Source organism: Podarcis bocagei (genome assembly GCF_964188305.1).
Source record: "Podarcis bocagei genome assembly, chromosome: 3".
Taxonomy (NCBI): domain Eukaryota; kingdom Metazoa; phylum Chordata; class Lepidosauria; order Squamata; family Lacertidae; genus Podarcis; species Podarcis bocagei.
In genome coordinates this window covers 49,378,450-49,405,770 of record NC_138127.1, presented here as the reverse complement: position 1 = coordinate 49,405,770, position 27,321 = coordinate 49,378,450, and the positions used below count along the sequence as shown (strand labels likewise).

The window sequence follows — 27,321 nt, the reverse complement described above, 5'->3', positions numbered from 1 at the left end:
CAATAATGAATAATTCCAGTTCTTGTTTACTTTAAGTCAGTGGTGTCCAACCTTTTTTCAAAGAGGGCCAGATGTGATGAAGTGAAGAGCCGTGAGGGCCAACCAAAGTTGTTAACATTTTTTAGGATTGAAGTTGTTGAGGTTTTTTTAGGATTGAGGTTGAAGGGTTTTTATAGGGTTTTTACCCCAGGAAATAAACTGTTACAGGGGCTGGATTAAACCGACCCGTGGGCCGGATTAGTCCCCCGAAACGGACTTGGGGCATGCCTGCTTTAAGTCATTCTAACCGGCTGCATAACTAACTAATACACACTGCTAGGGTGATTTGTTAAACTGGAAACATATTTCTCCCTAAGAGCATTGGATTCTTTGGGAAGGCTGTAAATGTTGAATTTGTTTTGGAGCTACCATTGGATTTTCAGTGTACATCCTCTAATAATTCTGTTGAGCTTTGGATTGGAACCCAGATTCCGTCACCCTTCTCCATAAACACTCCATGAGCACCTCCATTAAAGTCAAGCCTCTGGGTAGCTCTGATGAATAATTTTTGGCCTGTGGCTTTCTTTGAATGCAATATGTTTTGCAGATCAGTCTTTTTAGGAGGAAAAACTGCCTGATGATTCAATAAAATGATGCATGATGTATGTAAGCTCTTGTCTCAGATATCAGAATTGTTTCTGCGTGACAATAATGTTGATACTAAATATGGTACATATTCAAAACTGAATAAAAAGGGGGAAAAGACGTAGTTTCTTGGTTACAAATGTTAGGGAACAAGCACAAGAAAGGTGAGCTCATACAATGGGGAGAGAACAGGAGAAACAGTTGAAATATGGGATTTTGAAAATTATTTGTTTGAATAAATAACCTCCTCAGGAAGCTTAGTATTGGTTTCATGAGTAGACTAGAGATTGTGGTACCCCCTCAATCTCTCCCCTCCATCTAGGCAAGCAAGAGGAATTATCATATATACACATTCCAACTGGGCAAAGGCATTCAATAAGGGGATTCAGCAAAGCCAGTGGGGGACATGGTCAGGGGAGCGGTGGTGTGTGGCCTAAGCTTTTTATATTTACCATCTCTAGGTTGTTATTAATTTCGTTTTGTTCTTGCCAAGTAGAGCTCCACTTACCTTGCAAGGAGTTGAAAATACAGAAGAGGTACACGAAGGGCAGATATAATGGCCCCCAGGCAAAGAAAGCGAAGCCCCAGGTCATGCCTAGTAGGAAGGTCAAGCTAACCACACTACGGAGGTTCCTCAGAATCTCTTCCCGCATAGTCCGATTGCTTCGCTTTCCATTTCTCCCACAGATTTGCATCATCACCACAACAAACATGGCAATGTTCATGAGAAACATGATTCCAAAGTAGCCAACGCAGGTCACATAAAACACACTAGTGTTCTTTATCCAGCAGCTGTAAAGAAATAAACTGTTGTTACGATACTGCTGTTACAAAACCAGTTGTCTTATTTTACTTTTGTCACTATGGGTTGATCCATACATTACTCATGTGGTGTGGTCACTGCTTCCTCATGGCTGGGTCCTCAGGTTGATGGTGCTTTCAGAAGTAACCTCTTTATCCACCTGTTCCATGTGGTTTCTGTATGCAGATACAACTGCTACAGCATGAGACCCAACCACCTAGAAGCAGTGAGCACACTGCAGTAGCAACATGAATTGGACATGAGATGAAAAACAGCCTGTTCTGGACAGTTACACTGGAATGGTCAATCAAATTGTAAATAAAGGATCACACACTTTCTGATGGCTTGAAATTAGCTCAGTGAAATTCAGCATTACAGCTAAAATGTGTGTGTGTGTGTGTGTGTGTGTGTGTGTGCAACATTTCCATTCCCTCCACTTCTGACATTCACCAGTGTAGTACAGAAGCCTAAGCATCTGTTGGGACAGATGCCTAAGCATGGGACTCAAACGTATCCATTCTTAAGGAGATCAGCCCTGAGTGCTCACTGGAAGGACAGATAGTGAAGCTGAGGCTCCAATACTTTGGCTACCTCATGAGAAGAGAAGACTCCCTGGAAAAGACCCTGATGTTGGGAAAGATGGAGGGCACAAGGAGAAGGGGACGACAGAGGATAAGATGGTTGGACGGTGTTCTCGAAGCTACAAACATGAGTCTGACCAAACTGCGGGAGGCAGTGGAAGACAGGAGGGCCTGGCGTGCTCTGGTCCATGGGGTTACGAAGAGTCGGACACGACTAAACGACTAAACAACAACAAGCATCTGTTGATCTGCAGGAGGTGTGTGTGTGTGTGCGCGCGCTAAATTCAAGGCAGTCATATCAGTGTCTAAAAGCCCTAAATGACTTAGGCCCCAAACATCATCTCTTGGGTATTAAAATTGGCAGAGGCGGCCCTACTGGCAGTTCCACTGTCCCCAGAATTCAGGTTGGGGGCAGGTGGTGGCCTGAGAGAGGAAATCCTTTGTGGTAGTCACTAAGCTGCAGAGTTCCCTCCCCACAAAGGCACCTTCATTTTCATTTTCTGCTGAAGACATAACCTTTTACCCTGGCCTTTATCACATGCTATATAGAAATACATATAGATATACTGATCCACACTACTCTCTTGACTGTTATTTGTTTTAACTGATTTGAATATTGTATTTTTAAACTGTAATGCACCCTGGGACCTCATGGTAAAGGGCAGGTAAGAAATCTAATTAAATGCTGCTGCTGCTGCTGCACTGTTCTTTCATACTCATAGAAGACAGCAGGGTAGTACATACATGGAAGTCTAAGCATGTATTGGAGTCCTACATTGTACCCACTTTATGTAAAATGCTTACAAGTCATATACAAAATACTTACAAGTCATCTCCACCTTGCCCCTTGATATTTTTGCCATACAGATCTTTGTTGTAAATACTATTTGCATTTGTGTTTGTGACTGCTAGAACAATTATTATAACCACCGCAGGTAAGCCTGTAACAAAAGTAAACATAACAGTATAACTTTAAAGAATACAAGAACTGTCATACTAGATCATAGTACCATTTAAATTACCGTATTTTTTGCTCTATAAGACTCACTTTTTCCCTCCTGAAAAGTAAGGGGAAATGTGTGTGCGTCTTATGGAGTGAATGCAGGCTGCGCAGCTATCCCAGAAGCCAGAACAGCAAGGGGGATTGTTGTTTTCGCTGCGCAGCGATCCCTCTTGCTGTTCTGGCTTCTGAGATTCAGAATATTTTTTTTCTTGTTTTCCTCCTCCAAAAACTAGGTGCGTCTTGTGGTCTGGTGCGTCTTATAGAGCGAAAAATACGGTATATTTGTAACGATGTTTTATATCTCTGTTTATGCCCATTTAGAGAACTGTCAACATTCAATGACGTATCTCAAAATTCAGGCATTCATCCAATTTCATACATTTATCATAACAGCAATGTTTTACTATAACAGCTTAATATGAACTCTAATTCACTAGCGGTAAGCAAAAGACTACTAAAAGGTAATGCATCACTTAGTGATCATTGTAGTGTAGTACAAATCAATCTTAGTTAATTGTTTCTGTCCAACTTAGTACAATTGAATATGAGAGAATGAGCTAAATGAAATAATACTAAGGACCTAATTTTTATGCCATGCTGTTCCAGTAGGTAGCTTCAGTGTGTTACTCTAATTACATGAGATACAGTGACTACTGTATGCAATTCACTAGAGAAAGACAAGTGCCTACCTAGGCAAATCTTAAAAATGCAGTATATTGGGAAACAGCCTTTACCCAAAGATGTCATGGACTTTGAAGAAGAACGAACTCAGGAAACGAGCTAAGAGGAAGGCACATTTGGCAAATCCTCACCATGATCAACTCCCGCCAGGAAACCTATGTCCCCACTGTAGAAGGACGTGTGGATCCTGAACTGGCCTCCACAGTCACTTACAGACACACCATTAAGACTGTGTTCATGGAAGACAATCTTACTCGGCCATGAGTGATCACCAACGAAAGACAAGTATTTACCAAAAGGTAACTGTTGTAAAGTGGGGAAAGTTGGCAGATGTATGTAAAATTTTCAGGATATTAATATCAAAGGAATACTGAATATGCAGAAACCACTACTTTGTCTGTGGGTGGCCCTGGATCCATTTCTATGTTACGCTGACAGATACCAGACCACCTAGGTTCAATATTAGAAGGAATTATAAGACCTCAGGGATTGTTAAACCACTACATGTTATAGAAAATTATATTCAAGGGAACCTTGAGTCTCAAGTATTCAGAGTCAATGAACTGATCGCAAAATGTTGCCTACTGTTCCAGATGATGGCTGGATCTTTTTGGAAAGCATCTTAGTAATGGGGGCCAATGACGGGGCCAATTTCAATAATGTGAAATTTGCTTTCAAAATACTGCTGTACTCATTTGCTTTATGGCCGTGTGTTGCTTTGCATTATTTTGCACACACAAAAATGGTTGCATTCAGGCCTTTGCCGCTTTTTTCAGAACCCAAAAGGTCTAGATGCAGAAAAAAGTAAACAGGCACCTTGTGTTATGAACTCTAGAATAAGTTATCAGAATTGTCCTTTGCTAGATGGTTTAATACCCCTTTGTGGATCACTGCCTTGTCATGGTGAAGGGGCTTGAATAACTCCAAGAAGCTGTGAGCTATGCCGTGCAGGGCCACCCAAGATGGACAGGTCATAGCTGAGAGTTTAGACTAAATGTGATCCACCTGGAGAAGGAACTGGCAAACCACTCCAGTATTTTGCCAAGAAAACTCCATGGACATAAAAAAGGAGAAGCTTCGAGAAGAAAGTGAGTTTCCAAGGCATGCTCTGGTTCATGGGGTCACGGGGAGTCAAACACGACTAAGACGACTAAACAACAACAGATGGTTTAATAATGAAAATTGTATCCCCCTTGCAGTGTTTTCACAAACCTTTTTGAAATCCAGACACAGTTTTCAAGACGAGACATACAAAAGCTATGTAAAATAGTTCAAATAATATGGTGTTTTTCACATACATAGCTAATATTTTTAAGATCCAAAGAATGTTGTCATATTTGTAGTTTATTCCTTTATGAGATTGAAAGAACTCATTTTTATGGCTGCATGGGTAATTTTTATTTTAGCTTTAATAATGAAAGAATTACCACTGACCATGTTACAGATATATGGATCTTAGGTTTTGTGCTCCTTATGCCCCTAGGTTGTCAATTACATGATACAGTCATACCTCGGGTTGAAGTAGCTTTGGGTTGAGCATTTTCAGGTTACGCTCCGTGGTGACCCGGAAGTAGCGGAGCACGTTACTTCCGGGTTTCGCCGCTCGCTCAGCACAGACGCTTGAAATGATGTCACGCGCATGGGCGGAAGCGGCAAATCGCGCACACGCGGGTCGCGTTCGCTTCAGAATGTGAACAGGGCTCCGGAACGGATCCCATTCGCATCTAGTGGTACCACTGTACAAAAATTACTGCTTTGCAATTGGTTCATGCATGTCCCTTGCTCTCTGGGAATGGCAGTCAGCTCAGAATGCCTACCTCCTTCTCCCAAGTTACAATATCAGCTTTAGATAATTCCTTTCTCTGCTCCCCATTAAAGTGAATTTTTAAAATGTTTTGTTTTAATTGATTTGTTAAACAATACAAGCAAATGGTGTTTCACATACACACAACATTAAATACATATTAAAACAAAAGCCTATCATGTGAATCCAAAAATCCTGCTGCGGGGGGAGGGGAGTTTGGTAGCCTCCATTTTGAACCTTCTATGTCAGGCCTCTGAGACCTGTGGACTCTTTGTGGGGAACTGTAGATGTCTATGTATGGATGTATGGTTGCATGTGAAATCGGTGAACTCCTCTCCATGCCTGGAAGTGGCTTCTACCTATGTAGCAGGATATTTGGATCTGGGCTTATAAGCTTTCCCCCAATAATTGCTTATATCTATTTGTGAGTACATTACTTTCTCTTTAAGCCTGAAAGAACAAGCTATTCCAACAAGCATTAAATATCTGGAACTAAGTGAAACTTCCAATGCCTTAGAATTGTATGTTGTGCAAATCAGAAAACTTCTGTGCAACCACCCCTGCTGGCCCTTAGTCAAATTCCATGTATTGGGAAAATAAATTGGAATTACATGAATAAATGTAAAAAGAACAAACTTCATCTAAAGTCAAACTGTTGTGTTTATCTGTCCTGCCCAAAGGAATTGGAGCAAACCCAAAAGTTGTGAATAATTGCATTCCCTGGAGAATGACAGGACCAATATGTATTTTATGCAATCATATTTATTCTAGCTGAACCAACAGGAATCCAATATGATCTTTAATTTTTTTGTTGTTGGTTTAATCTCAACTGTATATCAAATGTAATTTGCCATGAAAAGGATGAATAGAGATTCCCACTTTTATCAATGTAAAAATGTCCTACAGAATTCATCTATGGAGCTTGGAATAGGATTCCAATAAATTGAAAAAATCAGGAACTATATACATTTTTGATGTGTCAAATAGTTATATACAATCTTGATGTGCCAAAATGTACAATTCCTAGTACAGCGACAATTCATAAAGCTCTTATGCTTATTGAAATCCTACTAACTTTCACTCTAGGCTCAAAATGAGTCAGGTGAACTAGTCAGTTTTGATGTGTATCCCCCTATGATTTGAGACATCACCATTCATACAATTTAGGTAGGTTCTTGACATTGTGCAAATTAAAATAGTAATGGGTGACAAACTGCACATGATTAATTCACCAGGTTTTAAGCCTGGACTGAAAACAAGCAGTTTCACCGCAAAACGCAAGAACTTGTGTGAATCTGCCACCAGTCACTATGTGGCATGAATGAAATATATGGTTGCTCCTGCTAAATGAAGATAAGAGGAGAGAGGCCTCATGCTTTTACTTTTACCCAAAGGTGTCACTTGGTGGCAGTGGAGACGATGGTTGAATGGAGCAGTACTGTGCAGGAATTGCCTGCACTATTGTAGAGGAGAGTTCATTCATTCATTTATAACTTATCTTTCTATGTGACTACAGGACTCCAAGGCATCTGACAATAAATGAAAAGTGAATGCGTAATAATAATACTCTTTTAAAAAGGAGGTATGGTGACTTAAAGATCTGAAGGGGAAATGAAGGAAAATGTTCCGTCCATCCCCCCCCAGACATGCTAGCCCCTAAAGAATGCAGCATCACCTCACACAGGCAGCTGGAGGGAATCTTGATCAAAGGCCTGGGAGGAAGATGGAACGTGGTCGCCTTCCAGGCCTTAACGATTGCTGCTGCTAGTGTGGCTTGTATCCACACTAGATACTGATGGTATTGAACAGCTGCATTTTCACCGCTTCTTCCACCAAGCAACACCTCCAGCAAAGGAATGGTTACCCCATCACTTCTGTCACTGCTCAGCATAAGCAAGCCATATTTCCACAAGAGCTGCCACTACATGGGACACGGATGGCGCTGTGGGTTAAACCACAGAGCCTAGGACTTGCCGATCAGAAGGTCGGCAGTTTGAATCCCCGTGATGGGGTGAGCTCCCGTTGCTCGGTCCCTGCTCCTGCCAACCTAGCAGTTCGAAAGCACGTCGAAGTGCAAGTAGATAAATAGGTACTGCTCCAGCGGGAAGGTAAACTGTGTTTCCGTGCGCTGCTCTGGTTCGCCAGAAGCGTCTTAGTCATGCTGGCCACATGACCCGGAAGCTGTACGCCGGCTCCCTCGGCCAATAAAGCAAGATGAGCGCTGCAACCCCAGAGTCGGCCATGACTGGACCTAATGGTCAGGGGTCCCTTCACCTTTTTACCAATAGTGGGTAAATGGAAGCAGATTCAGAGGACACCTAGAAGCAATGGATATGCCATCCTTTCGCGAGAAAAAGTTCTGCTTGGGATTTGGGGATTGAGGGAATAATGTACAGAGTGACAGTTACACAAAAGGAGAGAAAGGGGAATTAAGAATCTTTTAAATGCCATAACATTGTAAGCTGCATGTTGCAGCAAAAAGAAAGGAAAGAAAAAGAAAAGTGTGCATGTGTGTGTGAGAGGGGAAGGGTGGAAAGAAAAGGAAAGAAAAAACATAAGATTAGTTTTTCTGTAGACTCCTGGTAGTTCCAGTCTTGACTTGAATAGGAGCTGTAGGCAATAGAGAAATGTAATCAAACCAGATTACTTTTAAAAAAAGGATGTAAAAGTATTACTTACCCCACCCAATGATGCAAAATTTGAGTATGTATCGGCGAATGTAGGTATTGAATACTTTTACTAGAGCTATATACATATGAACAGCTTCCAAGCCCATCCACGTAAAGGTCGCCAGAAGGAAATAATGCAACAGGGCAGCAATAGCGATGCAAAGGGCTTCTACATCAAATGATGCAATCCAGCCATCGAGGAGGAAGACCAGGTTGAGACAAAGCAAGGCTGTGCTTAAATTCATTAAGATTTTGGAGGGATAATCTCTTCGCAATTTTCTGGTGATAAATAGACAGCAAATAGTAATAGAACGAAGTGTAGGTTCCAATTTATTACGGTTAACTTTTGGTCTTCTTTGGACTTCTGAACTGCTGAGTCCATGAATGAACACGCAGGTAGGTGCTCACCTGCTCACTGAATAGGATTAAGTCAATGTTGGACTGGATGTGGCACTGTATCGTGGGGTTTGTGTCTGGGGAACCAAAAAACCTTCTGGCATAACAGAATCACAGAAGGGCGCCCACAAGAGTGGTCAGTAATAAAAAAATACTTTTATTTTTATTTGATATTGACTTATTTGGGCCTTGGGGAGCTGCAAAAAACCTTATGACACCACAGCAGGGAGCCCATAGCATCCAGTCGAAAACAGAATTAAACAAATTTAAATGACAAATGTTGGGACAAAAAATAATAATCTCTAAGGGTCATATGTAGTCTGTGGACTAGCCACCCCTGCTAAAGCTGTTCATTACATCTACCATTTATTCTGCTGTTTGAAGTTATTAGTGAACTGCGACTGCCATATGAAAAAAACATCTCTAATTATTTATTTGTAATTAATCACTCTGGTTTCTTAGCGGCTAGCTTTTACTTTTGTTGTTTGACTTGGATCTTATTTATCGGGGGGGGGGGGGCGGAAACAAGATTTATGTCTGAGTGCCAAAAATGCCTATTGTTTTACAGAAACCTGTGTTTTCATATGGTGTATACATACATTTAAGTGTTCTTAAATTCCTAACTGATTTAAAGTCTTTTCGCCATCCTGCTTCTAGGCATTTATTCTGCTTTGTTTCCCTACACTGGCATAATGCCACATATATGTCTGTGTCCTGTCGTAACTTCTAATTGCTAGCACAGCAGATTTTAAGATAAGGTTAGACACCTTTTAAATTTATGGTGCATAAAGCGGCTCCAATTTATCATGTTCGCTGATCACAATCTGAATTTTAAATTTGCTCCTGACACAGACTACCAATTGAAATAAAAACAATTATTTGACCTGTTATGACAAAATACTTACTCAAAAGCAATGTACGTCAGAAGAGTTGCAGCGGAAAATATGGCAGAAATTCCACAACCAATGTAAGTTATAAAAGTGAGGACTTTGGTGTTTTCAGTATCTATTTGTAGAGCAGTTCCTGGCAGGTCCTACACATAGGGCAAAAAGAGATATAAACTGTTGGAAATAAGGGGTTTTTTTTGAGAAGCACAAATATTTTTCTCTTGTGACAAAAATGTAGGTAAATTCCAGAGAATGTTGGCTACACTGCACTTGATATATTTAGTGCATAACTGTCACACCTCTGCTTCCTTCCTACAACTCCTGAGAAGAAGAAAAAATTCAGAGGGTAAGTAGTGTAACAGCTGGAAACAGCATCAATATACAAACCTCTATTGTTCATATTATGTCATTATGCAGATCTCAAGAACTATATTGTGGGAAATCCTTCCACATGCAATAACCCATTTCCTTAGAACTCCTTACATTTAGGAGCCAGGGTTTCCTCCCTTGTGAATGGTGTGAGCAGGATCACGTTTGTTTCAATGTTCAGAAAATCTGTCAAATGGCCCCTTCACACATGACAATTTCCTACATGAAGATTATCTCCACATTAATAGAGCAGCTGAGAATTATGTCACATCTATACAGATTGAGAAACCAATGTTTCCTACATATAAATAATCCTTGTACAGGAAAAATGTCATGTGTGTAAGATTGGGAATGATGCAGGTTTGCAGGTGAAAGATGGGGTGGAATTCACACAAAGGGAGGCTGGCTAAATGGTATGAATTGTTGTGATGTGTTCTTTTAGACTATAGCAGTTATGTGGTTGGGTCATTTGTTTGAGCATCTGTGACCATCTTGGAACAATAACTATTTCTAGATCAGGAGAGCTTGGCCATAGCAGTTCATGCTCTGGCTACTTCAGGATTGGATTAGCACAATTTGCTCTATACAGAACTTCATCCAGAAGCTGCAGTTAGCGCAGAATGCTGCAGCAAGACTGACAGTAGGAGCGAGACCGTCAGCATATAACACCTCTGTTTAGAGACATGCACTGGTTGCAGAGCTGCTACCAGGCCAAGTTCAAGGTGTTACTATTAGCATATAAAACCCTTAACAGCTTGGGACCAGTTTACTTGCAAGATCACCTTCCCCCATGTAAGTTCATTCTAGTGCTTTGATATGTGGATCAGGCAGTTACAGGTGCCACATAATACTTGTTCCCCATTTTAAAGAAATTGCTCTTCCAGTGAGGTAACATCCATACTTTGGAACTTCCTGCCTACTGACATCAGTTTTGTGAAGGAATATTCTTTGACTCTGCTCATTAATCACACTGGTGTCCTCTGGGCCTTTCTGGCATCTTTTCTAATCTGCGGTATACACTCAAGTTTTTTAACACCTCCCAACCAATTTGGAGTTATTTGACCCTCTTGGCTTTGCCTTTCAACTTCCCTTTTACTAGTCTTCTTCTTTTGGGGAAGATTCTTTTGAAATCAAATGTGACAAGTTCTACCAGGATGAAGCCAACAAAGACCAAGCATTTCATCTTCTCCCCTTAAGATTTCAGAGACATTGTGGGTTCCTGCCAGAGTTCCTTCAAGATTCTATTATCTAACTGTGTGATCCTCACCATTCTCACCTAACACTTCTGCCACAGAGGAAATGTTCCCCTTTGGCAATAGTCCTCTTTTCCTTTATTGTCTGTGTATGTTCTCAGAACGTAAATATGCCTTGTAACTTTACAGTTTACCTTAACCCACAATCTAGTAACTACAATGTCACAAAGTGTTAAAACAGAGAAAGGGGCCATCTCTCGGCTTTCCTTTTCAGCAGTCCCCACTTCTCATTTCAGTAACTGTATATTAGCTCTAAAAAGCAAGAGAATAGCAACAGTATTTTTCATTTTATGTAAATGCAGGGGTGGTGGTTTGAAATTACAGCATTATGAGATTCACAGAATGTTGGAGGGGATCTTAAAAATCATGTAGTTGAACCCATTGTTTAATTGTTTTAGAGTAAGTGTTGATGACCTCTGACATTTCATGCTCCCTGCACATCCAACAAGCAGATGCAAGTGAATGTGCATCATCACTTACTGATGAAGTGTTATTTTAATCCAGAGCCTAACCAAAGGCAGTGGACTTTGTGCACAGTAATGAATGACACATATACTTGTATGTCAAAAGGTCTTTCCCATTGCCTGCCATTCTAACATCCTGTTGAAGGAGACGAAAGGTGAATGGATTCATGTGGTGCGATGGTATATATCACTGCATCATAACTTCCATAACTTAATCATATGTGGGTGTAGACTGAGAAGCTGCATATGTTTCTGCACACAATGATCCTTGCTAAGCTGGTGCTATTATATGTAAATCCAAACGAGATCTTTGGGAGAAAAAGAACTGGCAATTTAAAATGCCAGAAAAATATTATAATTCTCCAACTGGAATACTGCCAGGATTATGACGACTTTCTCCTCACTTCGGACTCTCCCACAAAAGCACTCACAGCCGGAGAAAGGACACATTGAAATTAAGAATGCCCCCTTTCCCCACAAATATGCAAAAGTAGAACAGAAGAAGCCTGAAAAGGGAACAGAAAGGCTTGTGATATTTTTCATATTTAAATTCATGAAAGATGTGAAAAGAGCTCATATATTACTAGGCCTGCGGAAGCCAGATATTGAACCTTGTGGCTCTAATGCCCCATAAATCATATGCAGGGAAGAAAAAGACAATTCTTACACTTTGTCTCTTGGTGTTTCAAATATTTATAGCTCTTTAAAAAACCTATTTAAATCAGCTAAATCAAATCAGATGTACCTTCCTAATTTTCTTCCCAGGTAGAAGAATAACTGTGGAAAGCATGGAATATTAATATCAGCTAAAGTGAAATAATTATTGAGAAGAGGGTTTAAGAACCCTAAGAAATATTGTTCAGTTTATGAAAATAGCCAGACTTTTTTTAAAAAAAGAAAAGTTTAATATTTAACATGATCCCCACCCCCCACCCCATTTCTTTACCTCAGTTAAAGGTAGTTTGATGGGGCAAGATTTTTTTTTTTTTAAAAAAAGTCATGAAGGGAAGTTGGACCACTTTGGCAGTAATTTAAACTTGTGACAGTCCTTGCCACGGACACCATGATTACTTCATCCCCTATCCTTTAACACTGTGCAACTCCCAGGATTGACTGCTCACAACCATCTGTGAATCAGATCCTACCTGGGTCAAGAGCCCTTAAAAACTGGATGTTGCAAGCATTCCTTTCTCTCTCAAAATTCCTTCTTATCCATTTGATCTAGATGCTATGTTACTTGTGAGGAGAACATATGCCCAAATGTAAGTAAGCTACACAGGGCAGATTAGGAGTAGTCAACTTTGTTGGGCCAACGGCCAGATGTGACAGGTCTCGTAGTTGAAAACAATGGTCTATCTCTGGGTCCGATGAACTTGAAACGTTGCTTTGTTTTTTCAACACACGGCTTTGCCTTTCCCCTTTTATTTCTCTTCAACCTTGTTCTTAATAACCTGTCTGAAAATTGCAAGATGCGTCTGTTGGATCAAGCCAATGGCCCATCTAATCCGGCATCCTGTTCTCACAGTGCCCAAGACCTCTTTGACCCATGTTCCTCATCCGAGTCTAGGGAGAATTTGAGGAAAACAACCTTCCCTGCTTTGTGGAGGGGAAGAGGTAATGTGCTGGATGCACTCTCATCTCCATAACTAATACTAATCCCTCATAGCTTTGAGAATTTGCTGCTATCTCCAGGTCAGAGGAGGCGGCGGCAGTGGAACATGAGATATTCCTTTTCCCAGGCATTCAGTATCAACCAACCAATCCCTTGATTACAGTCAATGACCAATAAGGCATTCAGAATTTCAAGTGCTGCGTTCCGTATGTTGGTGGAGAATGTTACATGAAAATGCTCACGGGATTCAGTCTTTTTTCAAAAGCAGCTCAGTCCCCTTTCAGGGCCATTATTTTTCCTCACTTTCTTAATCTCCAGTGGATATCCTGGGGAAGCATATTTCATAATTGTGGTGCCACTACGGGGAAAGAAAACACATTGCCTCAAGTGCCTGCCTGTCTCTCAAGACCATGAGCCCAGTCTCTGGTGCTGACCTTAAAAGTCAGGGGTGGGGCAAGATCATGTTCAGGCTGGCAGCAACTGCTTCCCCCTGCAGCAGTGAACAGGCAGGAGTGGTAAACAATCACTTACCATCAGCACCCCGAAGTGTGTGAGATGATTGCATAAGCAGACAGTCTCGTTTTCATTTGATTCTGCTTGCGCAAGGCAGCCTGTAGGATTCCACCCACCTTGGCCCTCTAGATAAATCGGGAAAGACAAACAATTATATTATGTGTTATTACCAGAATAATTCCAGTTTCAATCACAACATTCACAGCATCTTACAAGGATTCTTAAAAATACAAATAATATAAAATCAACAATAAAATCAGACTTTTTTAAAAAAACACACACACAACAACAGCCGGATTGTAAGTGTAGAACAGCTATTAGGAGACTCAACTTGAATAAGAAATTAATTATTAATTTACTATAAAATAAAAAAGGGATTAGCAACTGCTTGACTAAGTGGCTCAGTGGATTTCTAAAGGAAGGAAACTTCATAATCGTGATACCAATGCTGAAAAATCAGTGGGATCTGCTCAAATCTGTTTATGATTGGTCCAAAAAGAAGGGTGTGTTGAGTAGTTCGGCTTATCCTCTCTTCTACAAATGGCACAATTATGTGCCTATTGACTCTGTTACAGCATAGTTTTCATTTTCTATTTTTCAACACAAAGCTTGTCATGTTTTATTTATTGATTTTTTTAGGGTTGTATAAGGACACAGATAACAACAGTATACAGTGAGCACCTGAATTTAAGGTTTTGAAAGTTTCCTCTAGGTATTATTATACCGTGGTTTTGAAGAAAAGAATGTTGCTGGAACATTGCTAATTTTTATTAGAGAAATTGCAAACAGCAGGGAAAAAAATTAGTTGCATTATTCTTCCAATATAATAAATGAAAATTTTCCAAAATAAAAAACTTACTGTTTCTGTTCATATCCCAAAAGACACAGGTGGGTTTAGGAGCCTTCTAGATATTTACACATGTAAAATAAAAATAAAAATAGCATTAACAAACAGATGAGAACCGCAGGTTCTCTTTGAGAGTTTTTGAAATATTTGTGCAAAATGTGCAAAGCTCTGCCCTCTTTAGGGGCATACTTAGGGTTGCTTGTGCATCCATAGCACAGTTGCTTAAGGACATGTACTCATTTGCTCAAACTTTACAAGTTTCCTGAGATAAATGCTAGTGTTGCCACAGCAAACACAATAACTGTACAGAGTTGCTCTTAAAAAAGTTAAGAGAATGTTAACATATTTAATAGACTTTATTATGGCTACTACAGCTTTGCCAGAAGAACATGTGTTTGTGAAATCCACATTTCTACTTTCCTCTAATTTCATTTGGCTATGGGTGACATTACTGATTTTTAAAAGCAAACAAATGATACAGTTCTCTCACCTGGATTTTATCCTGCTTAACTGTGTGCTTAATTGTAATCTTCACAGAATCCTGAAGATCACGGATGGTACTATTGCCAATACTGCATGCCACCACATAACTGGTTAAGTTGGTGTGAGCTTCTGCATCCTTTGGAAAATCAATTTAAATGTTTACAGTAAAAATAAAAATTATTAGCTTGGTAATTGAGTTTGCTTTGCCAAAATACTTAAGTTGCCCGCATGCTAACACTTAATTTAGCTCATTATATGAACATCTTGTTTGCAACATTAAATTTTTGCTTTTCCTCACAGAATTGTTGCTATTTCCCTTATTATTGCAACATATAGTGTTATAAGGACAGCTTGTACCATAATTTCCATAAAAAATTCTCTCTCAGTCACTTTGTTCTGAGGCTAAGCAGAGTTAATCCTCAAACAATGCTGATTATATCCAATTCTGATATAGTTAGATCACTTCCCAAACCAAGAACGCAATCGTTTTCTTATCTTATTAACAAAACAGCCTCCAGGGGAAAGAGGTAATCTTTATTTTTTGGCAGTAAAGACGCTTGTAACATAAAGCACTTATTCCTTCTATTAGTACATGCTACTATGCAATGAATGTCCTAGATAATGGAGATAAGATTTCCCAGAACTGCCCTTTGAGGGTCCTTGTGCATCTACCTATCCATTTTAATCTACTCCATAGTTTGAGGTGATTGACATATTAAAATCACAGTAACAGCACAAACAATAATATAATACAAAACCAGCATTTACAACAGAAGCAGCAGTAAACTGAAAACCCAGACTTCTATTAGTCAGCAACAAGTAGAAAACTCCATTCATCAACTGAATGCGGACTTCAAGAAGCATTCTTTACCCACTTGTACTGGAGGGATAAATACAATATATCTCATCTACATAGATGAGAGATGATGTCTAGCATAATAAAGAGAAAAGTTCACTGTTTCAAAAGGTTCCTTGCCACACACAAGAACACTTTTTAAACTCAAATGTCAAAAAACCTAAATATAAAAGGAAGCAAAGTTACAAGACTTTCCTAGGTTCAGTGTCTATAAGTAAATTAACTAATCTGTTGATGTTTGAACTGTCCTTTGTACAGTCACGTATTAGGGAATGTACAGGTCACTCATAAATTCTCATAAATTCTAAGAATGGTACATTGAGGGGATACCTCTTCAGTAACAGCTTTTGCTCCATTCATATATGTTAAGGGGAATGAATTATTCCTTCACGGCCTCCAATGAAGTTTAGATAAGCATCATAATTTTAGGACTCTATGGCAGGAAAGACAGGTGACACATAAGATCCACTCAAAAGAACAACAGATACAGGTGGGAAGGTTTTTTGTGGTTTCTGTGCAGTATTTTATTAAGAAAATATTAAATTGCCTTATGTAACTAGGATATGAAAATGTAGTTTTGTTTATTTGTTTATGTTATTTAGATTCTGCTTATTCATTAGCATGTTGAAGTGGTGTACATAAAAAATTAACCAAAACAGACTTTTGCTAACTTGGATGACTGCACATATGGCTTCCTGGATGTCAGGAATCATGTTCATAGTGCTGCTATACACACTTCTGAGATATGAGCTCTGCGTGCTGAATGCACATCTGTTTGGTGGTCTGAAAAATCTCACCAAAGTATTATACGGTACAATCCATTCCAAGAGCCATTTGGCTTCACACATATTTTGCCCTCCAAAACATAGAAGGGGGCATTTTACTTGTGGACGAGGCTCATCCTATCCAGAAAGATTAAGTCTACCTATAACATCTAGAACATCAATAACTCTTCACCAGTCACCATTTGAGTATGCTAACAAGATGGGTAGACTTGTGCCATTGTTAATGTGAAATCGGTCCATTTCATGTCATCTGGAAACATGTAGAAGGAACAAGTGTTTTATAGCGATGTGATAACCCCTGCCAGCTCACTATGTACTTTGGAAGTATTTTTCTCAAATGTTTGAAATCCCTCTAGAAATTTTGAGACTTCTATACAAATATTTGAAAAGCACTGTTCACATTTTCCTGTTGTTGTTCTCCTTCTTCCCTGAAGGTCCTCCTACCTTCACCAAGCAAAATAATAGCAAATATTTACCTTGCACAAATAGAATGATGACCTACTGTCCTATTCCACATGCATTACTAAGTCATAATTCAGCACCATCCAGCAGAAAGCTGGATCCCCTTTCTTGTCTTCTGATGTAGCCAAAGGGAGCTAGCAATTATCCACCTCCACTATTAAACTCATTTGGGTCTCCCATTATGTCCATTAGTTTAAACTATGGTTTGTTAACAGGTCATAAACCAAGGATCGGTCCGCAATAGTTTGGGCAATCCATATGCGAAATTAGCCAGAGTTCTTTCAAGTGAGGACTAAACAGGGAACACTAGGTGGATTAAAAGTGGAAGGCGATGCATGGATCTGCTTCAGGAAGAAAGTGAAGTGCATATGATCTTGAGGCTGCTGCTGCTCATGCATGTAGTGCTAAACTATAGTTAGAGAAGGAATACCCAACCGTTTTTTGGTCTTAAGGACACATTTGAAAATCAAAGAAACTATTGTGAGCACCGGGGGGGGGGGGGGCATCTAGAAAAACTAGTAATGCTCAGAACCAGCCCCAAACACACAAACACCTCATAAAACACAAAGAAAGCAGGCTTCCATACAAAGCACTCCCAACCCACAACAATATGGGAAAATTAGGAGGGCAAGGAACCATAATATGCTCAAAGGGCTGTGTCTGAGAGTGTCATGGTGCCCAAAGACCCTAGGTATAGAGTTACTATGGTCCGTAGGAGGGCATCCAAGGGGCCATAGAAAGCATCAGATATCACTCTCTGAGTGTGAGGAGAGAAATCAGAGATAGAGATTTTCTGTCAAATGTCCCCTCCCCCCACAACCCTGAGAGTGTGCTGGCAGAAAGTATAGATACAAAGGATACATAGCTTTCTCATTCTCCTGACATGCCCCAAAATCAAAGGGAAAAATATACTATCCCCGAAGCGGTCATAGTTTATTTCCCTATTGTAAAATAAAAAAGAATGTAAAAGGGAGGAGGGAAGATTGCAGCCGAAATTAATTATATGTTACCATGACATAACAACATTTCCCCCAACAGTTATAGGACCCTGATTTTCCTGTTCACCATAACTTTCTTTGTTGTCATTTCAAAGGAATTTTTAAAATGCAGAGACTAAAGATTCTATAGATATTATTGGGAATATTTAGGAAGGCATAGTTGGTCATAGTGATTTGCCAGGCTAGAATATGCTTAATATCTAGCCTCAGTGCCAATAAAAAGCACAATAATATATTCCAGTACAATGCTGCAGAGTTCTGCTGCGGATGCACTGGAGGCAAAGGTCATTTGAAATGATTTATAGGAAACAAGCTGCTCATTGAAAAACAAAGCTTCTTTCTTAAACAGAGCTTCATTGCAATGTAAAAGACGTTTTTGCTGAGACTTTACTAAAACTCAGCAATTCTTATCTGCATTTTTAAGGCAAGAGAACCTTCCAAATCACTTATTTTAAGAACACTCTGTCCCTCAAATTGCCATAGTTAAATTGAATTTAGTGGCATCAGAGGTATATTGAAAACCATATCGTTATAATCCAGGACCAGTTATTATTATTTTTATTCCCAGTGGATACGTAGGGCTGAATGCAACCATATCATACTCTGAACAGACTCACTAGAATCAATAGGCATGGCCAACTTAACTCCATTCATTTCAGTGGGTCTATGTTGGATGCTCTATTTAGACATTATATCACTATATGGCATAAAGCAGATCATATATGCTCAACTTTACATTCATTATATGGTCTCAGCCACAAAATACATGTGATCCTAATTGCATAGATAAATGCAATTTACACATAGGTGTTTTTTTTAAAAGCATTTCATTTTTAGAAGTCATGCTTACAGTAGGGTTCCTGTATCTCAAAAGGTTGTTGAGCATTTTTGGCAAAATTTCCAAAAAAACAAAGAAAAAGCCACACAAAAAACCCTTCAAGTTTTTGAGCTTTTTAAAAGGAAATTTGCCAAAATCTAAGCTTCCGACATACGTTACCATACGTCTGGATTTTCCTGGACATTTCAGCCGTTTCCTCCCAGACACTGCAGTATCCTGGCTATGTCTGGGAAATTTCGGACGTATGGCAACCCTAACTTTCAGAAAACCTATATAAACCAATGGGATTTAAGTTACTAAGCAGAGGCTGCAGGGCGTTTTTTGTTTGGACCTCTGCTGGGGGGAGAGAGAAGGGGGAGGGGGACCTCCTGCAGTTGCCCAGAACCATCTGCAGATGCGATTTACATTACTGAGAACTTACATATAACTGCAGTCGCACAATTAAGACGACATTTAGTTTGTTCCTGAAAGAATCCTTGTGCTTAACAACTGTAAGCTTGGAGGGCTCTGTTCACACAACTGTGATCCCTGTTTTGTGTTTTTCAAAGTTCCCAGTCTCATAGAGTCTCCATGAATGTCAAATGAAAGCCATCCCACTTTCCATGTGTTCATATTATGCCTGATATCATTCATAATATCTCACTGGCATCACACAAAATAAACGGCAACGTGGTTCATGGTATTCTTAAATGGCTCTTTTGATTTTATGTAAATGAAGTCATTAATGTTCATGATTACCTGGAAGAGTCCATTTTTATTGAAAAAAGTAAACTGAGCTCTGGATACAGCTTCAAGTTCTTCTGGACTTAACTGGGTTAGTAAGCTTGGAGGTAAAGCAACCGAAGCCAGGGAATTATCTTGACTTTTGTCAAAACCAATCTGGAAAACAAAATTAGAGCATTTTTTCAACACTGAACAAGGTCAAGACTGACAAGGAAACTTATCCATAACGGACCCCACTTAAGATAGCCTAGACTGGGAAGTTAAATTGTGATGGATTAAGTTTAATTGGATGCTTTCTATATTCAGTTTCTTCAATAAAGTTATGGCTTTTGAACTCCAGCACCTTGAATGAAAGTGCTATTGAAAGCTCACAGCAACAGTACAGGGTCGTATGAGTTAGGAGGAAAAATCTGGCAGGCAGGGCACTGCCTAGAAGCTTTACATTCACAATCTCAATATGAGGCATTCAGTGTCATCAGTGGAGTTTTTGCCAATGCAAATTCATTAAAGGTAAGTTTGTGTGTGTGTGTGTGTGTGTGTGTGTGTGTGTGTGTGCGCGCGCACGCTTGAATATGTGTCCTGTACCTGAAAGTCTGAAGCATTGTTTTGGGGGCCAACACTGAAAGAGGAGCCATTGAACGAAGTTGAATTCAAAGATGAGACACCAAGTGCCAAGTTCCGTGTTGAGATGCTCATGGAAGGCCCTGCAAACTGAATCTTCAGTGCTAAGGCATCAATTGTCTTTATAGCTCTAAAATCAAGCAGAACATCATCATCATTTTTAATCATTACAACAATTAGAATAAAAACACCATGACTGCCTCAAGGAAAGATTTTTGTCTTTGCAGTTCAAGCAGTTCCACTAGGAAGTAAATATTGTCCTGCCATTCATTTTTCAAAATGCCAATAAAACCCTGAAACATAGGCTACCCTAATAGCCACAACCCAGGTTCACCCTAGGGAAGTCACCTTGGGCCAGTCTCTCAACACCTGCATTTCAGATGTGGAGTGAAGAGGGTTCAAAGCTACACAGCTCCAGATTTATACTGTTCCTTCAATGTCAGGCAAAGAAGCAATGCTGTCTCCTTATCAACAACTTCCCTCCTTTTTAAAAACCTGGGGTGAAAGGTTTATGTGCATTCTTTAGATTCTTGTCTTTAATTTGAGTACAATTTTATTACAAATGTTTTAATCATTTGTAATGATGCTGGAATTTATTAATAATCTAACTAGTTACACAATAAAGACTGATCAACCCCTGTGAGACATTTGGGCCCCTATGCACTACTGTTGCCCAAGTAACCGGATCATGACTGCTCTTGAAAGCAATCACCTCTCTACCTGCATTATGATTCCCATTGGGCTCCTAATTATTATTATTTATTACTTATACCCCAGCCACTCTGGGTGGCTTCCAACAGGAGATTAAAAATACATTAAAACATCAGTCATTAAAAACTTCCCTAAACAGGGATATAGCTTTAGCTAATGAGTTATAGCAATTTAAATCAGTTTAAATGGAGCACCTTTGTGTTTGTATCTATGATCTGAGAATTTATCAATGTTAGTACAATGTCACATCACATTGTCGTTGTTATTACTTCTGTTTGTTTTAACTGCTACATTTCCAGCAAATGCTTTTTTAACATCGAAATAATGGATTTACTGTCAAGCCCATGAATCCCAATACTAGTATGTCTGAAATTTGGTTTTAGTTCTTTATTCACTTCACTTGGGAAAGTCATTTTAAAAAATCGAAATAAATGAGTACACTGAATACAGTATGTGTCCCTTGTGCACTATGAATTTATGAAAGACAAATATCCTTTGGTGGGGGGTATCTTGCAAATAAATGTTCTTATAAGCCACTCTTTTTCTGTTGTCTTTCAAGGAACACTTACTCAGAAGACGATGCTGCCAAAACACTATCAGAACTGGTCAGGATATTAGAAAATATTGTGACCACAGTAGAACCCAGGGATTCATTGATTTCTTCATCATTCACAATTTTTTTTAGCTTCTGGATGACATCATTGACTTTGTCTGAAGTCAGCTGCTGCCCTTCTCCTGTCAGATTCAGAAGCTGATTGGCTATATCAGCTGCATTATCTGAAAAGCACACACAAAACAAAATCTTAATAAAAAACAGTCCCAGGGGGGAAAAACCTCAACTGAAATGTAAAGTAAAGCATTCTGTACCAGACTACAAGAGAATATAACATAAAGAAAGTGATTTGCATTGTGTATTGATCCAGATCTAGGTTGTGAATCTGGAGCTGTAGGTGATTATGTTGAAATTAAGTGTGACTAAAACCACGGGAAACATTTAACTTAAGCCACATAACTCTGTGCTGAATTATGGACTTAGACCAGGCATGGGCAAACTCGGCCATCCAGCTGTTTTGGGACTACAATTCCCATCATCCCTGACCACTGGTCCAGTAAGCTAGGGATGTTGGTAGTTGTAGTCCCAAAACAGCTGGAGGGCCAAGTTTGCCCATGCCTGACTTAGACCATGGGTGGAGAATTGGTGGCTCATGGACTGATTCAGGCCTGCAGTACCCCACCCTCATCTCACCTCCATGCAGGTTTTAGGGCTTGAAATTTTGTCTCAAGCCTTCTCCCAAGCTTAATTGCAACATGGGGATGGTTTTTTTTGGGGGGGGGGAATTAGAGCACCTTCTGCACCCACTGAAAACACCTCCCCCTCACACACATAACTGATCTTGAAAGCAGACTTCCATTTATGGGGGGGGAACCCCACAAAAAACTAAAATGCTTTTTCCAAGCCTATTTCCTGGCACAGGGGAGTATCTGTATATGTGCTAAATGTGTGTATGCATGTATATGTCAGTGCTGTACATCTAGGTGTGTGAGAGAGTTTATGCTGTATGTGTGTGAGACAATGTGGAGTGGCCCCACCCACCACTGGCAAGCACCTCCCAGAGGTTGATCAAGAGGGAATTTGACCCTTGTTCAAGAAAGGTTCTCCCACCCCTGCCTTAGACTTTAGGAAAGCACTCATACTTCTTCAGCAAAGTACTTCAAAAAGCCAGAGAGTCTAGTAACCAAGGTCTATAATAATGCTTCAAAATTAAATTCATTATATAACGAAAACCAAAAAACTTGCCTGTGCAGTTTCTAAGGTCAGGAGCACCCCAATATGATGTGTAATTACCTAGATTTAGAAAGCTAAAAATAAAAATAAAACAAGCATGATCATAGTAACAACATTGTTTGGAACAACAGGGTACAGAGGTTGTATTTTCTAAACTTCCAAACTTTTCATGTTGGTGACACACTTTTTAGACTTGCATCATTTTGTGACACAGTAATTCAGTTTTACTAGCGAACCGGAGGTTAAACTAATCCCTTTCCAGCCCTGGGAGGAGCGTGGGGAGCATTTGCGTGACACACCTACACACTGCAGCCGACACACTAACGTGTCGCGACACACAGTTTGGAAAGCTCTATTCTAGCATCTTATAGTTCTGCTATTCAAAAACTGGATGTGCCCAGATCCTGTGCATCCTCACTTCGTTGCTCCTGTTTTGTACCACTTCACATACTACTTTGTGCTTCAAGGAAACAGCAATCAAGGAACATTAGCTCAATCCTTTATCTTCTGTGATTCTTTTCAGCACTTTGGGAAAACTTCAAGCAAATGATGTTCAATATGTTGCTGTTCAAAATGTTGGGCCCAGTTTGGGGAATAAACCTGATGATAATATTATTATTAAGGATTACTCTGAAACATTAGATTGGTATGAACTCAGCTCATGAAAATTAAAGGCATATTTCTGGAGCTGGGAATTGTTATATTAGCCAAGAATATAAGCTCTAATGAAATGGGTTTGTTATGCATTAATTTTAACTCCAACAGAATAGCTTTATTTATTCTACCATAGGGTAGGGAACGGTTTTCAAGATGAAGGACATACTCCCTGGTGGCAAGACTTTCAGGGGCTGCATGCTCATATATAGACGCCTCCTCACAATTGGGCTTGATATAAACAGTTCAACTTTTTTAAGCCTAACTGCTGGGGGTGGGAATATTCATGTAGACTACTGTTGGGAAGGGAACAAGTAACCCTCCCTACCCCCAGTCACACTCTTCACAAAGACCAACCCCTCTTTCCTTCCCTCCCCCCAACAGCCTTAGATTAGACCCAACAGGAGGCTGTTTTAAAGTCCAATTGCCATGCCGGGAGATTATCAATGTGTGTGTGTGTGTGTGTGTGTGTGTGTGTGTGTGTGTGTGTGTGTGTTAGCACATGGAAAGGAGAGATTTAACTCTTCTCTCCCCACCTGTAGTCTACATGAGTATGAATTAAGCTTGAAAATAGTCTATTATTGACTTCAACGTATGTATTTTCAAACCTCAAACATGCATGGGGATTTCCATTGTGGGTGGCAGGTTACAGCGCATGGGGAAGATTAATCTTCCCTCTCTGAAAATGCCTACCCATGCTGTTTAGCCTAATTATGGAGGAGGTGAGACTGTGGGCCAGATTGGGATGCCTAGAGGCTGCATCCAGCCCAGGGAACAGCAATTTTCGAACCAGTGTACAATCTAATAAACTGTAAGTCATGTATTTTAGAAACTCTGTTCATAAGCATTACATAAAATCAATGGTGCAGAAATGTACAGTACTGGATCATATACAGGATGCAGGTAAAATATATATCTATGATAGACCTTAAAAGTACTACCTATGTTTTGTCCCTGCTTTCTTCCATGGTAATGTTTATGCAGTCCATCATTTATAGCTAACTGTATTCTAAATCACTACATCTTTCTTTCACCACTACTCATTGTGCAATTTTTGAGCTCTTACCATGTTCTTGATGCATTCTGAGTAGAGCTGCCTTGGCAGGGTGTGAAGTCAGTCACTGTTGGTCTGGTTTCTGTCCACAAATAATTTAGTGGGTATTCTTCCCTCTCGCATTTTTCTACAAAATAGAATGAAAACAATGATGCAGAACAACAAAATCACTCACTCTCTCTGTCTTAAATTAGGCTCATTCTGATTCTTTTATACTGCCATTTTTTAACCTATAAAAAGCTACCTGAATCAGCAATTGTGATAGACACCTGTGTTTACAGATACTGCAGAATATAAGCTCCACACTTTTTCAGTTTCCTTATTCCTGAATTGGTACCTTGCCATATTCAAAATGTAATGCTTGGACTGCATGAATTTAGAGGTAAATAACTGGTGACTGACAGACTGTATAACTCAGTTGTGCACAGCTATTCATGAATTAACAAAGGCCCTATTCAGAAGGATGGCAAACTGTATCAACTGAATATACAGTGAAGTCCTGAGATTGCTCATTCCAATCCTTCTCAAGTTCACTGTTACCACCCCATGATGTATGCCCATGATGTACATATGCACGTGCTTATCTGTGCATATACAGATAAGCCTAAAATCCTGCAATATTTACCCTGCAAAATCAAGGGAGAAATGCCTAGACACACATATGTGACCAACTTTTGAACTGGATTCACCCCTAATCCAAAATTCATAAATATCTACATCAAGGTTACAGAAATTGTGGTCTGTAGGCTTCTAATGGTTGTGAACTTCATTCAGGTGGCCTGTGGCATGCCCACATTAAATATTCACCTTGATTTTTACTTTTATTTTTATTGCTGCATTTATTTCTTATATTGTATTACAATCTGAATTATATGGAATGCCAACTGTAATAAAATAAAACACAACATGTTAAAGTCTGAAGTATTTGTTCATTTTCTCTCTCTTAAGAAAGTATATATGGTTAAAAACATCTTAGCAATGCAAAAAAAATTTTTTTTTGTCTTTCCTCAGGCTAAAGAAGAGTTCTTAAATGACTTAACAGTTTTGGTTCAATGGTGCTATTAATACTATGACCTAATTTGTTTGATCACAGTTCACTACTTTAAACACATTTTTTATAAAAGCATAATCTGAAACAGCACTTTCAAAATGTTTTTCATGTTTTAAAAAGCAAACTTTTCTTACAGAGTGAATAGAAATATGTTGGAATAATAATAATTTTTATTAGGCAACCAAAACATAGAGAACCGCAAAGGTGAAGCTTTTGTACTTACCAATTGGATTAACATCCACTTTATCAAGTTTCAAGCCATTTCCCATAGTCTCATTGCTGCTTTTGAGTTTCTTCTCTATCATATGCTTTTCTAAACTTACATTGCTGGAAGAATTGTAAACCAGAAGAGCCCGGACATCAAAACTGCAAAGAAAATTGTCCAGTTGCTGAATCAGAATAAAACTGGCAACAGGTCATCTTAAATATGGAAGAAGAGCTTAATCGTAGTATCTGCATTCTATCATTCACCAAAAATAATGAAGAAACTCCTCCATGGACTCAACAATATTACAGTTTGTCATGTTAGAAATGCTGCCGTTTTTGCAATTCCTACCTTCATTCCTAGGATTTCACCTACTCTCCTGGAAAATAGGAATTAAAAGTCTTGCAAACAACAACAACAACTTACCTCAGGGAAGAAAATGAAATGCCAAAAAGTTACTGTATTTTTCGCCCTATAGGACGCACTTTTTCCCCTCCAAAAACGAAGGGGAAATGTGTGTGCGTCCTATGGGGCGAATGCAGGCTTTCACTGAAGCCTGGAGAGCGAGAGGGGTTGGTGCGCACCGACCCCTCTCGCTCTCCAGGCTTCAGGAGAGCCCCAGCGCCAGCCCCACAAGGTCGGGGGACAGAGGGAGGCGGAACGCCGCCATCCCGCTGTCTCCCAAAGTGGTTTGGAGGCTGGCGGCGGGGAGACCCCGCCACCAGCCCCGCAAGCTCCGGGGACAGCTGGGAGGCGCAGCGCGTCTTCCCGCTGTCCCCGGACCTGGTCTGAAGGCGGGCGGCGGGGAGAAGAGCGCTTCTCCCCGCTGACAGCCCCACAAGCGCCTGGGGGGGAATAATAATTCCCCCCCTTTATTTCCCCCCCCAAAAAACATGGTGCGTCCTATGGGGTGAAAAATACAGTATATAGGATTATTTGTAAAAGTGGATAAATGGTAGGAGTCAAATTTCTAGCCAACATTTCTAAAAAAGTGTACATAAAGTGGCATTCCAAATAACACAAACTTCAAAAACCAGCACATCCCAAATTAACTGTATACTGTACAATCAAACTAAAAACACAGTAAGATTCACAACAAACATAACAGTCAACATCCAAAGAACAGCATTAAAAAAAACCTTAAACAGACTGCTGAAAGCAGCAAATTTCCACTGTGTGCCAAAAAGAAAATAGCAGTGGAACCAGAAAACTTCCTTGGGAATTTTGTTCAGTTGAGCTGCTCAGACATAATACTAAAGCACAGTTTAGCATTTGGAGAATGATCCTATGCAGGAATTGGGACAGCACATTCCCCCTGGTGTGGTTGCAAGGAAGAGTTTGGAAGCATTTATTTCTGTTTTATGTTTAACCACAGTTTACCATGTCATTTGAAGTGGACAAACTGATGAATCTTAACTATGGTTAGAAGAAACAAGTCAACTTCACACCTCAGTTTTATATGTTTTGCATTGTACTGAGTTGTTTTTTAATTGAAACAAATATAGGGAATGCCTGGTACTCAGACTGATACTTTCTCACCTAAAAAAAATGCTCAGCTGCAGGTCACACAAAATACCAAGGCTTGAGTC

At 39.7% G+C, this 27,321-nt stretch overlaps 1 protein-coding gene across 4 annotated transcripts in view; it reads right to left on the bottom strand.

Moving 5' to 3' along the window:
• ADGRG6 (adhesion G protein-coupled receptor G6) overlaps positions 1-27,321 on the bottom strand; it is a 114,098-nt gene that overhangs the window by 14,226 nt on the left and 72,551 nt on the right. For all 4 annotated transcript variants that reach the window (XM_081186285.1, XM_081186284.1, XM_081186286.1 and 1 more), the window contains 13 exons: positions 25,751-25,893; positions 24,489-24,603; positions 22,781-22,842; positions 21,552-21,759; positions 20,236-20,401; positions 19,666-19,806; positions 14,996-15,124; positions 14,518-14,563; positions 13,677-13,783; positions 9,466-9,593; positions 8,175-8,443; positions 2,834-2,948; positions 1,133-1,416 (listed from right to left, as the gene is read on the bottom strand). In XM_081186285.1, the coding sequence (XP_081042411.1) occupies positions 1,133-1,416; positions 2,834-2,948; positions 8,175-8,443; positions 9,466-9,593; positions 13,677-13,783; positions 14,518-14,563; positions 14,996-15,124; positions 19,666-19,806; positions 20,236-20,401; positions 21,552-21,759; positions 22,781-22,842; positions 24,489-24,603; positions 25,751-25,893 (1,913 nt within the window). The remainder of the gene's footprint in view (positions 1-1,132; positions 1,417-2,833; positions 2,949-8,174; positions 8,444-9,465; positions 9,594-13,676; positions 13,784-14,517; positions 14,564-14,995; positions 15,125-19,665; positions 19,807-20,235; positions 20,402-21,551; positions 21,760-22,780; positions 22,843-24,488; positions 24,604-25,750; positions 25,894-27,321) is intronic.